Here is a 16,298-nt window from a genome sequence, read left to right as displayed (position 1 = left end):
GGTAGCTCATACTTCTGAGGAGATGGGTTACTGCACTCCAGTTTTATAGCAGCTACAGGCTCTAGATGTTCTTTTATAACTATGCTGCAGAGATGCAGTCTAGCTGAGAAATGATAACGGTATATAAAACCAAGGAAAGGCCTGTTAGTGGGAACTGAAAACCCCAAGCCACATCAGAGATGTAACAGGAAAGAAATGTCGCTGTTTGGGAGGTTAATATCAGTGAGGCACCCACTACTTCCATATTTCAAACTGAACTGAACAGTTGGAGTGTATGTACCTGCCACCAAAGGACACAGTCACACATCCCAATGGACCCCTCTTCTGTTCAAGCTGAGCTTCAAAGAATTGTGGACAAATTATTCCAGGCTGTCTGTTATTTTTGCCTCTTTCCTCTGACATGTTCTGGGGATAAAGCTACAGCAGCCTCTGCAATGTAGGCTTACCAGCAGGTCTAGAGTATGCCATGCACTACCAGGGAACTGCTGCAACTCCTCACACAGACATCAGTAACTTTTTGAGGACTCTTTTGAAGGCCCACAGAGAGAAAGGGGGAGAAAAAGTCGGGGGGGGGGGGGGGGGCGGGCAAGGGAGGGGAAGTAAGTGTAAAAGTGTCAGGGGCTTTTGCTTTGCTAGTCAGAACTAGCATTCAGGGAAGGAAAATATTTTCAAAATGCCAAATGGAGCTGTATTAACACATCCCTCCCTCATCTTCTAGCTTTTTCACTGGGAAGACCACTGGAGAAAAAAGGAAAGTCAAAAAGCTCCCCTCCACCCCATCTCAGCAGCTGGCAGTAGAAGACCTGGATTCTCACAATGCGGCCCCTGGAAAAAGGCAAGGAGTTTATTTTTTTTATACAATAAGGCCTCAAGAATCCATTAAATTAGGAATTGTGGAAAGGTCTGCCTTTAAAGGCCCCATATCTTAATTTGATTGAGTCTCTAGCCCTCCCTTCTCTGCCACCATATTGCTACTTCAGAAAACATACAAAATCAGTGGGAACATGCACCAAAAAGCTGCCAGGTGACCCACCCTTCTCTTCATTTTCCTTTTCATTTCATCAAAAGACCAGAAATTAATGAAGACAGGATGTGCTAATCTCTGTAGTAACACTGTAATCGACAGAGCAGCTCAGAGAATAGAGAAGGACAGATGTTCAGAAACACCCACCTTTGTAATTGGATTTTCAATGTCACAACATGATAGACATCTTGTAGCATATCGGCTACTGTCGCATCTGGTGCATCAGTCACATAACTGAGAGGAAGGGGATTCCACCTCCCAAGCTTGATTATTCCTGAAAAGAAAACAAAAATTTTGTGCTTTATATTTTATCAGCCATTTACTAAACCCTTTGATAAGCTTGATTGTTCACGAGATTCAAGATCTGCCTTGAGGTTAATTGCAGTCTTGCTCAAAAAGATGTGTTGTACTGACTCCTGAAGCAAACAATGGGGAAGAACAGGAATAGATTTTAAATTCTTAGCAGATACTTGCTGACATGTTCCTGGCTCTTAAATTGCTTCAAGGAAGCACAGGAGGCTTCCTCCCTTCACATCTTTCATCATCCCACTAAAGCCTAGTTCTCTAAGTTAGAACAAGCTTTAAATACTCTATAGTCCTGATTTTGCAGTCTATGAAACCCTTCAGTAAATAAATGCATTGGTTTTGACTTGAACAGGAAAATTCCTATGTGTGGGCTTTCAGCACGCAGTTACAATCTAAGCATGGTACGATTCCCAGTGTGGATGGATGGCACTGAAAACCCACCAAGCAGGAAGAATTCACTCCCAGCTACAAGTTGCACTATGCAGACAGTTGCTTTTCTTTGTGAAAAAAAACCAACTACAAGCTACTGACCACAGATCCAAAATAGCACTTTGGGGGCGGGAGAGAATGCTGTAAGTTCTATTTCTACTTCTGTTCATTTTTTAATAGGGATCATCACCTCTTCTGGATGAGCTTGTCACAAAGACTGTAAACTTGGATGGTAAACCATTTGGTGCAGAGGTATTATTTCTGTTTAGACAATTGCAGAGGGCCCACCCACACCAAAAACAATGACTAATACCCGGGAATGACTTTCAGGAAGACGCCAAAGAAAGCAAGCCACAGTGCCATCTTACATGAGAGCAAAGCAGTTCGGCCTTCTTCTGCACTATCGCAAATACTGCTTTTCTTCCCTCTTCCACCGTGTTCCCACTGCCCCACTGTTGTGCTCACATAACTTTTCTCAGCACAGCCCTACGAGACTCCCATTTAAACTGATGCCTTTTGAGGTCTGCTTATATACTTTTTGATCTTCAAAAAGACCATCTGTAAACTCTACTGCCAGAAATACACTAATACATGAGAAAACTACTTCCTTTGTGGTAACAGGAGCTCCAAGAACCCTCCTTGGGTTTCTGGAAGGATGCTGTAATGCAAAGAAACTTCAACCCTCCCCTCCTCACTTTCTCCTCGCAGTTCTTCACCAGCTCTGGAACTAACCAAACTGAAATAAATGGCAAAGGCCTTTTACCCTGATTTCCCAAACATGATCATAAAATTAGTACCACCTCTGAAACAGTGAAACAGAGGTTCTCGCACAGAGAAAACAACAGAACACAATGCTTATGAGTCCATGAAATAACTGCTACGGAATATTTTTTTCCCCATTCCTACACAGGTTGAAAAGGAAATAATTTTAGTGCTACTCCCTTTCTCTAGCACTTAAATCTTTGCATTTACCATTGACTTATTGCTTTGCAAGGTATTCTATCACCACATACTGAAAGAAACTGGAAGTGACCTAGTTCATCCTCAGCGGCACAAAGTTTCACTGTAACATGCTGGTACAGATGGGCTAATATTTCAAGAGCAGATTAGAAAGCTTTTGGCAAGGGGAGATCTTGTCCAAATGAAACAAAAAGTTAGTAAGTGTTGCTTGATATCCAATGCTTGAAAATGGGACATAAACAGAACAAAAACATTTAAATGATGCACTGTTTCAGTATTAAGATTTAACAATCTGGTGCTGAATATGCTGCAGTATAAATAGTGCCTGGACTCAGATCCAGTAGAGTAACACACAGCACTCATTCACAGCACCGTATGTCTCCAGTGCTGGCTCCTTGAGTCACATTCCACTTGCCAAGAAAAGCTGTTTTTCTTAAGGGGATAGTTTACTTAATGTTATCTCTGGTGACAACAAGAAATGCATATAGTGCAGCATATATTAGTCATGAAATGAGCATCAAGGGTCCACTGAGTGAAATACATGCTGGGAAAACACAGTTTAGCTGCTGACTTCCTTCACCCCCTTCTGCTACATAATAATTTAAAGCAAAATCACCTAAAAATCCAGAAATCCATACCAGCTTCACAGAACACTTGGCTTCCTATGTTTAACCATGCCAAGTTTTCATGTAATTGAAAAAATAAGCATCATATGTGCCCCATAAGTCACATCTAAATTGGTAATATTTTACAAGAGGCTTTATTTTTCATTCAATTAAGGAAAGCACTCAGAGAGCACACCATCTGCAACTGCTCGGGCCTGGCAGCACTGGCGAGAGACAAAGAGATGGTTGGGGGTCACTGAAGTTACCAAAGGTGTCCCCAGACTAAAAAAGTTTAAAGAGAAAAACCACAGTGCAGCCAGAGTGCACCATGGGAAATACTATGCAAATTGCTTTACAGGAAATGTCTGCTACTACTGGAAGTTAGGTAGATTTTTTTTTTTTTTTTAATCCTCCTCTACAACTGGAGAGGAAATTGTTCTGGCTGGATTTAGACAAACACAGGTGTTACCATAATGCTCCGTGCCTCTGCACGTTAACACCTGCTGCGAGTCCTTTACTCTGTGTTACAGCACTGCTGATGTACGCTATTTTTTCAGCCGGTGTGATATGACGTGTGAAATTTTTTTTTCCAGAGCGCATTAAGCTGGTCCAAACGATAGCCAGAAGCCATGGTTTCCATCCAGCTCCTCAGCAGACTTCACAGGTGGTTTATTTCATGGCACCAACACTGTACTTAAGGCAACTCTAGGGCTGCATTTGGGAAGACGATGCCAGCTTGTTAAGCAAATGTATTCTCTGCGTGCTAGAAGACATCTCTGAATGACTCTTCAGTAACATCCGAGTGGACCAAAATTTTCCCCCTTAAAAAGGTCCCGTCTCATCCTGGACTCAGTGTTTCTAGTGTAACAGCAATCCCAAGATAACAGCCTGGTAGCAAGGAGTCACTTTCACATACACGTTTTTTATTGTTCCTCTCATTGACTCCAAATGGTACAGCTCAGGCCTTTAAAGAAATCACTTTAACTTGTCTGACTGAGCTTTTATCCTACCACAACTGAGACTTGGGAGTAGGGACAGGAATAAGCAAAGGTCACTAGGTTATTAATGAATATACTACTGCTCCAGGAATATCACTCCTCTGTCAGCTCCAGACCTTCTCAAAATTATGTGTAGATAATGCACAGCAGATCAGACTGCTCAGGAAATCTGAAAGCACATCTTTCATGAGTTCACAAAACTCTTCTGTTAATGAGTCTGCTTCTCTTTCCTGTATCACTGATCCTTTGGGACTCTTTTCCTGTAAGAGTTTTTCTGAAGGGAAAGTTCAACAGATTTCAAAGCTTGCACACACTCAAGAAATGGCCACACACTAGAACAGCTCTCAAGAACTCATCCAGAAATGGCTGAATGCAGCCCGGGCCAGGTAGTCAATTAAAGACAATAAACGGAGCAAACAATTTTCTCAAAAGATTTTTTTTTTTCAAAACATGTTTTAGAAGAGATTCTCTATCCACGCTGGCTGTTGGTTCTTGAATGGCATGTCCTCCTCCAGACAGGTCTTTTATTAAGTTTAAGCTTCAGCTTGATCAAAATGCAGATAGGGAAAAAAAGACAAAGCAATCTAGTTTAAAAGTTACATAACTCCCTTCACCCACAAGAATGCCAGAACACACTAGCAGCAAACTTCTGTGAGCTCGCGTGTCAGGTTCATACAGAACAACCACTGCAATTCACTGCTGGTGTTCCGCTTAGGCCAATGATGTGCCACCCTGCTAGAGCGCTTTCAATTTAGTTTAATTTAAAATGCAGCTCCTTTGGAGAAGAAAGTGGTAACTACACAAGTCAGAGCAGAACAATGCATTGAACAGAAGGCTTGACCAGCTACATCATGGCTGACCTCTATACCTAGCAGAACTTGACACAGGATCTTCATGACTTTTCTTTTACAGTATTACCTGAAAGAGTGATGCATCCAAAGCACTGGGATTGTTCCTGGGACTTCACCCTAGTGAGATGTAAACTGAATGGAGGCAAGGTTGGGGGCTAAAGCAGACTTCTAGAATAACTAAGTTAATCAGGAGCGTAACAACAGCAAAAGGCAAAAAGCTTTTTTTCCCCAGAAAAATACAGCCAAGCTGGCAAACCCTTTTCATTATTATGTAGCTTATGCTGTCCCAGAAAATTATTTACCTATATGGGCTAGAAGCCTCATTTGTCTTTGCAAACGGAAAGATAGCCATACAGTACACTCATTCTAAGAATGCCACATCTGGGGTTTAGAATATACAGTCTAGCTATGACACTTCTTGGTCATAAACAGAGTGAGGTCCGGGTCCTGCATTTCCCAGTCACCTGCATAGTTAACTTTTTATCTGGATAGTCCCAGGAGAAATACTGGAGCATCCCATGGACACTTCAATACCTCACTCCTGTAAAATCAAACTCTTAAAATGGGGCATTTTCCAAATTCTTTTTTGCAGCTAAAGAGAGCAAACAGGACCAGAACAGACCTCATGCTGTCAATGCCTCCCTTCACAAACTGCTCCCACCATGGTTAGACTCCTGATTTCACCTTTCACGAGTTATGAGCATATCTGAGTTACATCTTAAATGGATACTTGTAGGTAGGTAACGCAGGATTAATGCAATTTATTTAAAATGCTAATCTGCTAGGGTTAAAATTAACTCATGGGATCAAATGAAGGACATTTTGGAAGTTCCCATTAGCATCACCACCCCCACCTCAACATTTTTCTGGAGACAGCTACAAACTGAATCATGAGTAACACTTGCCCAAATACATACAGAGGGGGAAAGAGAAGGAATTTTGTGTTCTTTGGCTAAAGGGGAAGAAGAAGGGTAACAGAGAATAGATTCTTTACCAAACATCGTTAAGAAAAGCGCTTGTCAACACTAAGCAGACAAACCATTTGACTCCCTGATGCACACCAACACCTCTCATTTGCTACAGCATAAGCAAATGTAACCTGCTGAGACTCACATAGAGTGAGGTGTTAAAGCAGAACTTGTTTTAATCGCTGTCCTTGCGGACTGACAGGCAGTCGGGCTGGAAACTGGAGAAGTGCAAAGCTCGTTTCTTACGCTACAGCTCCGTGTTCACTAACATGTTGCAGGCTGTGGCAGCACAAGTTACATCCAGCTCAGGTAAGAACACGTGCCTGTACAGTCAGACACAGCAAACACCAGAGTGTTTATGTGAGCTTCAGAAAGGCTGAGGGAATACGCAGTGCCCAACCCAGCACAAGATCTCCTGGGCTACGTTTACTCCTTCAAAATGCACTAAGCAAATCTGAATCTGCAGAGTTATACCAGACCAGAGCCATGCCTCACATGGCTGTGGCGTTCCAGAGCTGTACGAGGTGTCCTGGCGTTCACCTCCCTGCATCACAGCATCGCTGCCCGAGAGTGGCTGACTGCAAACGCAGGGCTGGGTGAAGAACACAAGCAACATCTGCTGCCGTGCTGTGAGTTCAATCAAATAATTTTGTTTAAACATCTTACTTTCTAACAGCAGCTCTTATCAACACAACAGAAACTCAGGAGAAACTGCAGATTAGCACAAGCACCCAAACACTTTGATTCTTTTTACAACTCCAAATGAAAGACCTCAGTGAAACACTCAATAAAACCCCTGCTGCCGGGACCATCAAGCCATTTATCTATCAGCCACTACTGACAGGGCCCCCCTACAAGATGGGTAGGCTCTTGTGATGTTGATTGCATCTGTTTATCCTCTTCAGAGGTGTCTTGTCCTTATGCTATAGCATGTAATTTTCCTTTGTTCAGCTGTGCTTTGTTACAGAAATTAAAAACTGCCTGTCCCATGTAATAAGTACATAGACTTATTTATCCATAAATCAGTTTGCAGGAAATCACTACCCTGCGGTACATAATAACTCAGCCTGTGTTTCTAACCTGTACCCTGGCTGCAGTATATCATCAAACTGTAACAACATAAAGGCATAATTTGTAGTTATTGTTGTTAATCCAGCAAAGGGAATGACTTTTCAAGCAGAAAGGAGAAAAAAGCAATGGGAACAATTAAAAAAAACCCTGATTATATTAATTTTTGTATTATATTATTGAGCTGCCTTTTCTAGCTCTTAGGGAAATTCAAAAAATATTATACTGCCTTTGCCCATCATTATAAGGGTGCCCATATTATTCCATTGAATTTCAATCAGTGACATATTAGGGTAATAGATGGGGAAAATAATCAGCATAATCCTCCCCTGCACTTCTAAAGCGCCTTTCATCAGAGGATCCCAAAGCACTTAAAAAACATTAATTAATTAAGCTTTGTAACATCCCTGTGAGGTAGACTGTATTATGCCAATTGACATATCGGTGATTTAGTGACTGAAAGCACACAATGAACATAATCCTATGTTTATGCCAATACAAAAGAATCCCCCTCGTTCCGCATTTCGGTCCATAATAAATAATTCAGTGAGAGAACAGGAATAAACTATGTGGTTACACTGTGATGTACACATCCACAAATCAACAGGAACACCCACACTCCCTGAATGACGAACACTCCACCCCGGCTCGTAAGACTTGCGCAACTTCAGGGCTCTGCACAAAAGGGTGACCTTCACCCAAGGGGAAGGCACGGCCGAGCTACCCAAAGCTCTGGCAGCGCAAAGCCCTTTGTACTGCTGTTGCTGGAGGTCTTTGCTAGTGCTGCTTTAAAATGCCGTCATAAACTATGTCTACCAATGGCGGTTTACAGGACGAAATTTTGTGGTGCAACAACACATCAATGAGCTGGTCAATTTAAACACTCATATCTAGCCTTTCTGGCTTGCACATCTGTATTAATACATGGACTTCAATATAGATATGCATTTACATGATTATATATGATATTTATATGATTATATATTAAAACGTTTACAGAAACATGGATGTGAGTAACTATCAATAGGAAGACTGTTAGTGTTACAAGGTTTAACTGCTGAACTTCAGAGTACTTTCACAGATGAAAATCACTTTGATATATGAAGCTCGGTTTGAGTTTTTAATTTTTTGAACGCTAGTGTTGCCCATTCCTTTCCTCCAGCATGACTGTACTCAAGTATTTGACTTAAATAACACACACCAAACGGTTTGATGCCTTGTAACTCTACATATCGGGTTTACATTTTACAGTAAAAAGACTGTGCCTCATGTAATAGATGCTGCTTCACATTTGGGAAACGTTATGTGAGGACCCTGACTTTTATAAGATTAATTTAATATAGGCACTAAGTTACTAGACTAAATTAATAAAGATCTTCTTAAAAAAAAAGGGGGGGGAACAGAATGAACCCACAAATTAAATAAAATTTTCTGGAGCTTGTTATTTTGGAAGTCTTTATTTAATTTTCCAACCCCCTATTCTGTCTGAAAAAACAGCCAATAATTGGTAAGGAAACAGGAAAAAAAAAAAGGTCGATGTTATTTACTTCAGGGGATTATTTTTAAAACTGTTACATGATAGAACATGAATACCACAAATAAATGGAAGGGTGAGGAAGCAAAGGAGGTACACAATATTCTAAAACTAAGTATTTTTTATGTTTTATGTATGACTTTTAAAACTATTACCTCCACTGAGGAAAACCACATTTAGCCCTGCATAACATCTCTCTTTTACCATTTTTTGGATAAGTCTGCACTTACCTTGGACAGCAAGAAGTAATACATGAATTAAGAGAGGGAAGCCGTCTTCTTCTCTTTTTTGTTTGAGAGAGAGAACCACTCCAAGCATCACTTCCATGGCATGAAAACAAACTCTCTTCAGTCATGAAAACTCATGACAGAGAGGCTACTGCATGCAAGATACTAAACAGCTTTTAGCCGTTGCCCTTCATAACCCTGTCAGCCTGGCGCTCAGCTTTGCCCTCCAGCAGGCTGTCCTCTCCTGAGAGGCACCATCACACCAGGGCTACTTTTCTCAGCAGTATTATTCAGTGGCCCAAATGCCCAGAGGATTGCAGCACACACTCCTTCACGAACAGCACCCTCACATAAAGCCCAAAGCACGGCGCTCTCCCCGTTTTTGCATGAAATTACTGTCTTTTGGGCAACCTGTACTCTTATGGTAAGATCCTTCCCAGCTCAATCCTGGGAACGCTTGAGCTTGCTCAGCTGCACAGGAGCGAAGGCTGTGCCTCCTCCCAGGGAGCCGTGGCTGCTGAACGCCTTTGAAATCCAGACCAGGAGTGTCACAACTCAGCCTATTCCCTGATCGAAGCTGATTCCTTAGCTGCTCCCATGCCTGGAGGTTTGCTTTGCCATCTTAAAACCACCGCTGTTCCTTTTGCTTTGGACAGCAGCTGCCTCTCTTTGAGTCCCAGGCTCCATGGCAAAACCCTGGCTGCTACTCTGCCATCCCCCAGCCTGGCGCTGGGACCACAGCTCCTGTCTATAATTCAGTGCCTCCCAGAGAGCCTACATAGGCCGATACTGCTAGTGGGGACCTGTAACGTGCTTCCACCTTAGCCTTAGAGGCTGAAAATCGGGGCTTTACTGTATTTGCCTCAGTTGCTAAGAAACACGAATGCAAGTGTACTCAACAGGCGGTGCTTTTCTCCACTGCACATGTTTCTTTAACAGCCACAAACAATGCCTGGATCATCTCGCCCCAAATTCCGGACTTGGTGACTGTATTGCCACCTCATGCACATGGTGGCACATGCTGCCAGGTGCTGCACATGAGTAAAAGGCCCAGAACTTTACAGAAACATTTGTTTTCCAGCCCTCTTTGTCAGCGTCCTGCCAGCCCAACGCCACCAACACAACCCACCTCACGACACTTCCAGCAGGGAGAACAAGGCATCCCGGCAGACAGCCTTTGGTCCCCCCACCCTCCAGAAGCCTTTCTTGCATTTTATATTACGATGTTTTTGAATGGAGAAGAGAGTAAGAGACAGGAGATGTTTTCCTTCTTTGGGGAAAACCCTGTATCTGTTTTTAAAAAGAAGCCAGTGCCGCAGACTCCTTCAATTCACCCAGCTTCAATGCTTGCCTATAAGCTTCACACAGGAAGACAGTCCACTGAGCAGGAAAAAAGCACAGTAACATGGCATTGCAACTGAATACATAAAACACATTTTAAAGGTTATAAAAGAGCATTGCTAATAGGACGTTGTAGAGTCTAATAGGCTTAGAATTAAGCCTACGGACATTGTTTGGCCTTGTATGAATCTGAATATCCTGCCTACTCACAGTAACACAGCTACCGAGAGCACAGAAAGTCTGGCTCAGACTGCAGACATACAGTAGCCAACTATCTTTGTGTTGAGTCAACTAGCAGTAGATTTGAAAATTCATGGGTCTCAAGTCCAAAGAAAAATAAGGACACACAGCATGCTGTGCTGCACAAACAAACCCCTAAACTGAATGCAGATTTATATTCTGGCCTATGTAGTTTAACAGCTTAATCTTTTTAGTTTAAGATTTGTGTCTTTTGGGGTTTTCCTTACACTGTATGAAGACTAGCAGAACATTTTTTCACTAAATTACTACTTTTGGCTTGCCTTCTGTCTTTTCTTTCCTCCCACCAGACATTCAGTTCTTGACTTCCATGAAAAAAAACAACATGAACAACTGAAGAACTAGTAGGACAGCATCTAACTAGCAGGTTAGAAAAGCATGTATTGCTGAGGAAAGAGAGGGATTGAGGACTTTGCTGAAAACCCCAAACAACGACTGCTTCCACTAATTCAACATGAATGCAGTATGTGAAGATGCAATTTGGCTCAGAAGTCCTTTGCTCTCTGTAGCTGCATTATTGTAAGAGCACATCCAGATCCATACAAGACCAAACAATGTCCATAGGCTTGATCCTACTATCTTTAACGACATCCAGTTAAGAACTAGATCCACCATTAAACAGTTAACAAAGGAGGTAAGACTTGTATTCTAGCATTTTTATATTAAAAAATTGTAAGGAAGAAAAATTATCCATATGTAAATGTGCATGCACACATATAATTAAGAATACACAATAGACCAAAGACTGAGGGTTTGTTGATCTTTAGGCTCAGGTCTCCCTCGTAGCTCACAAACAGGTAAACAGCAATGGATCAAACCTTAGCCTTCCCTTACAAATTGATCTACTAGGGAGAGACAAAGAATAGTATCTTTAAGGTTGCAATATTTCTTTTCAAAATACATTTTAATAATCCTAGTCCCTAATTTGGGCAGCATTGTAAATTCAGATAAATTCAATTAAAGTCAATAAAAATTTTTCCTTCACTGAGACTCATTTCAGTTGATAACCTGATTCTCAGGTTCCTCATCTCCCTCTTTTCTTCCCAGGAAGAGCAAAACAATTCTGCATTTCTGACAAGTCTAAATAAAGCTTTGCTGGTTACTGAACTATGCTACATTTCCTATCAACAGAAAACAAAGCAGAAAAAAAAGACTGTAGTTCACCACTAGAGGAGATGACTCAGAGCAAGCAGGAACTGTTACCAGACTCAGAAAAAACAGTTTTCCCTTGTACTGTTGATGAGCCCACATTATGCTGAGATGAACCCAGATTTGTTTTCTTAGCCCACATCTTCCTAGAACTGAACCTATTTTCTTACAAAGCCACCGGATCCTTTTTGGATCCTGTTAGCATTTTCATCTCCACGTTAGTCAGTTTGTGAACGAAAGACCAAAAGATAGAAAGACAGAAAGAACTATATTTTTAATTTGAATTATAAATTTCTGTGCACATGGCAAAGACTAGAAAGAGTTATTCACTTTTTGGATCTGGGAGGTTTGCAGCACATGCACGTCATGCTTTGAATCATTTCCAGAAGTTTACCACTTCTTTACATAGCAGCTAAGATTCTCGTGTAATCACAGCACATAGATATTGTGGAGCTGCTATGAAGAAAATTAACACTATCCCAGCCAAAACCAGGTTGGGAGTTTAAGGGACACCATCAGACGCTGCAAGACTCCATAGTCTCAAGCATTGGTGGCACTGTAAACACCTTCATGAGATGGTGGAGAGCTCTAGAACCTCCTGAGATCCATCCTCCAGTAAGTAGTTCACACTGCTTCACAACCCACCAAGCTGGAAGATGGAACACCAGCACTCTCAGGCCTTTTTTTTTTTTTTTTTGCACTGCAGACACCTTAAGAGATAGGTTATCACAACAGCCCCAACGATGGGTCTTCTGGTGTAAGAAACTGTTGTTTAATACCAACACTCCTACACTAAATCAATTTCCATACCAGAACCCTATTCCTCCAGAGCTCAGTGCTCTCACCACTTCTTTTTCTTTCCTAAACTCTATCTCATGTTCAAATGCAAAGAGCCAAAAAATCCCCCACGCTGATATTTCAAGAAAAGAGGGGGGAAAGATTGTCATTCCTAATCATCTCCCAAAGCCCCAGGTATCTTAGGCCCACGTATGCACAGCTTCTACATGTGTGTAAGCAGAAAAGGAATTCAGAGGCTCATTCAGAGTTCTGGGGAATATCATTAAACAAAGATATATTGGAATGATGGCTTATTCAGAACATGGTACCAATACTAGAAAATCTCTGGAATGTAGCAAAGATGCCGTTTCACCACAAGGTACAACCTATCCTGCTGCCAGTGTTCTCCTCTGTACTGCAAATACACAGTAATTGACTAGGGATTTCAACTAACAACATCACAGTAAAGGAGATATAATAAGATACACGTAACAGTACTTCCCAAAGTCTTATGTAGGAAGATGAAGACATTGCATGCACATGCATTCCCGAAAGAGTATGTGGAATAACCCTCCAATAATCCAGATGTATGCTCCTCTCCTTAACTCGCACAGGGAACCAGAGTAAACCTCAGCACTGAGGGAGCACTACTAGCACAGCAAGCACAAGACAAAGAGGTGGCTTTGGGAGTTTTATCGTTTTCACAATCTGATTGATTTCAAAGGTCACCCTGGAGGAAAAGCCTCAATCTGGTTTCTGCCGACACTGTCATCTCCCACGGCCAGTAACTATTCCCTGCTCTTGGCACTCGCTCAGGTGGTGGGACGTGGGTTGCGCTGTGGGTATCTGCGTCTTAATGAAAGTCTATTTTACTCCCCAAAAGTCTGTTGTTCATTTGGAGACAGGGAGTATTATTAGTTGTTTCATACTGCAGGTCTTAAGACAGGTATAAACTGCAAAGAAATAAAGACTGAGTAAGCAGAAACTTTAGTACTAAAGAATTATCCCAAAAGTCTGAGATGCCTAAAATGCTAAAATAATTCAGACTTCAAAACCATTTGAAATTTATTCTTTTTCTAATTAGTTAAAAAAAAAAAAAAAAAGAAAGAAACCAAAAAAGAGTATATGGAGTAAAGAGGTGATGCAGCACATCCACCATATGGGATGCTTCAGCACTTCTTCAGGTCTGTAGCTCTCTGTGTAGAGGCAGCTCAGCTTTTCTGCCTGCCTTTTTGATTGGCAGCACTTTAGGTGAGGACCAAACACTCATCATAATGCACGTCCACCTGGAAAAATCCACTGCCTCAGAAATACCCTCCTTCCTCCTTTTCACATTTGAGTTTATGGTGGATGAAAATCCAATCAGAGGAGCCTATCAGCACCAAAACAGCTCTTGTTCCCCAGGTGATGGCCCTGGTTTACAGTTTATCACAGAATAACTCATTTGAAGAGCTCATGCAATAAGGGTCCCAGTCAGTGTGACCAGGTGCCGCTGTGGTGTAGGTGTAAAAGGTCAAAGCCACACCATTAAAATTGTAATCTAGGAGAATAATCGTAAATATTAAATGAAATGGATAAATTATGGATGAATCTGTAAGATTTTGTGAGAAATGGCTTCCTTTAGATATAGTATTCTAGACTAAACATGTTCTCATGAAATTTGAGAAGTTGTTCAATGAAGTCATGCTGAAAATGAAGTTCTACCCAATCTTGACAATCAGGAGTAATTTTATTGCTGGTGACCCAAAATACTGGCGCCTCTGTTACCTCCTTTACCTACCCTGAGGTGAAATGCTTTTCACTGCATGCCCAAAGAAGAGAACTGAAGATCTGGAGGCCCCTCATCTGGAAATGTCTAAAGAACACTTAATTTATAGAAACTAAGATAACAGTTCGTAATCGAAATACTCTGTCTTCAGGCTGTGCTAACATAAGCTCTTTACAAATAGCAATGAAACGGAGGTACCAATTTCAAGATATTAAGGACTTAAGCCAGCTTTTATCCAGGTATGTAGTGTACAAAAGGCTTCACATTCCATTAGCTGTGTCGTGTGCCCGCATGTGCCCTGTTTAAATAAAAGGAATGTCATACCGGAATCATCTGTTCAATAATTTTTATATTGAAGGAAAATATTAGCAAATGTAACTAAGTGTCACAACCAAAACTTTAGAGAGATCTTGGTAGAACTGCAAAATTACGCTGTTATGGTGGCTGAGGTGTTTTCTGCCAGTAGGGAAAGGGAATTTGCAGTGCTGTATCTCATGACAGATAGGTAGACTTGGCAGGCTGATGGGCAAGAATGATGCACACTCTCCCTCAGCCTCAGTCAGACGGCAGAACCCTCCAACAACAACTGCCCTAGCCAGAAAATGGTGTCAACCTTGCTGCCAGCCTTTTAGGTCTCCTTCTGTACAAAGAAAATAGTTTTAATTTTTAGCTTGCAAATAACTGAACAGGTTTTATTTCCTGCTAAAACAGAGCTCAGATTCGTCACAGTCTATAAGATGCTTTCAACCCTGGATGAGAATCCCTCGTGGCAAGCAGCTCTGCTGGGCAGTGCCTGCTCACCCGCCCCTCCAGGGCCACATCACTGTCGCCTTCCTCCTCACACCCACGCCACGCTGTTCCCGTCTCTGAATGACAGCCAGCCACCTCCCAGCTCTACAGGAATAAATCTCCAGACCACAAACCTCTAATGTCCCCTCCTCCTACCCCCAAGGCAACAACTTACTCTATTTAGCTTGAGTCATGACTTTTCTTCCCATCTTCTTACCATGCATTTCACTCAAATTTATAAACAAGAGGAAGAGGAGGTCACTAGAGTCTGCCGTGGGTCTAGTCTACTGGGATGAGCAAGGGATGCCGGCTCCACAAGAGCTGTGCCCAAGGGTACCCACCACCAGGCACGCTCACTCAGCCCATGCAGAGCAGGGCAGGCCAGAATACACAAAGGGGCAAGCTCCCAGGGCAGGGCGAAAGCTGCCCTTGTAGATGAGAAAGGACCACGGCAGGTAGGCATGGGCGACCTCTGCCAGTCACATTCGCACCTCAGCGTTAGCTTTCTTCACTGTGCACATATGGGCTACCCATTTAACTGGTCGGCTGCACAGACCCATCTCTCCCTGCAGTCAAGGAGAAAAAAAGATTTCGTTTCTCCACTAAAATAACCCACTTTACTGCCAGAGCAAATCTTTTTTCATATAGTCTCTTCTGGATCAGTTTTCACGTATACATTACTAAATATTCAATGGAATAACTATTTCTAAATAACATGTATAATACCTTTTAAGTGGCTGCAAATATATGCATAGCCACATAATGGGAGAGAACAGAGCAGTCTGTTTAAATCATGCTCCCCTTACTGATTTTCACAGCAAAAGTAGTAAAGTATTTGTAGGGAGCCAATACAATAAAATGCAAAGTGAATTTAAATTAAAAGGAGAAAATAAAACACTTACTTTAAGGGATTAACACTTTTCCCCCTTCCTGCACATAAAGATATGTGTATCTGTATTTACTCTGGACACTATACAGTTCATATGTATGTATGTATATTTAGACACAGGTATGCAGCATGTTGGTATAACTAAGAAACGAAAAACATAGTAAGAAAAAAAATTTGGAAAAAAAAATTTTTTTTTCCAGTTGTTTCTCCGAGTAATGCCAGAAGAATCTTTGTATTTCATCTTGGGGTTTGAACATTAGTAGTCATTCTCTGACGATATTTAGATGAGAAGCCTTCAACTATACAAAGGTGGTGAAGTCATTATTTCTATTGCAGAAAATTATCTTAAATTCTTTT

General features: G+C 41.6%; 1 protein-coding gene across 2 annotated transcripts in view; it reads right to left on the bottom strand.

Moving 5' to 3' along the window:
- Window positions 1-16,298, bottom strand: part of SATB2 (SATB homeobox 2) — a 135,802-nt gene that overhangs the window by 73,668 nt on the left and 45,836 nt on the right. For both annotated transcript variants that reach the window (XM_069781802.1, XM_069781801.1), the window contains exon 4: window positions 1,172-1,298. In XM_069781802.1, the coding sequence (XP_069637903.1) occupies window positions 1,172-1,298 (127 nt within the window). The remainder of the gene's footprint in view (window positions 1-1,171; window positions 1,299-16,298) is intronic.

Source organism: Haliaeetus albicilla, chromosome 4 (assembly GCF_947461875.1).
Source record: "Haliaeetus albicilla chromosome 4, bHalAlb1.1, whole genome shotgun sequence".
Lineage (NCBI taxonomy): Eukaryota > Metazoa > Chordata > Aves > Accipitriformes > Accipitridae > Haliaeetus > Haliaeetus albicilla.
The sequence above is the reverse complement of the archived record's forward strand: the minus strand, read 5'-3'. Positions and strand labels throughout refer to the sequence as shown.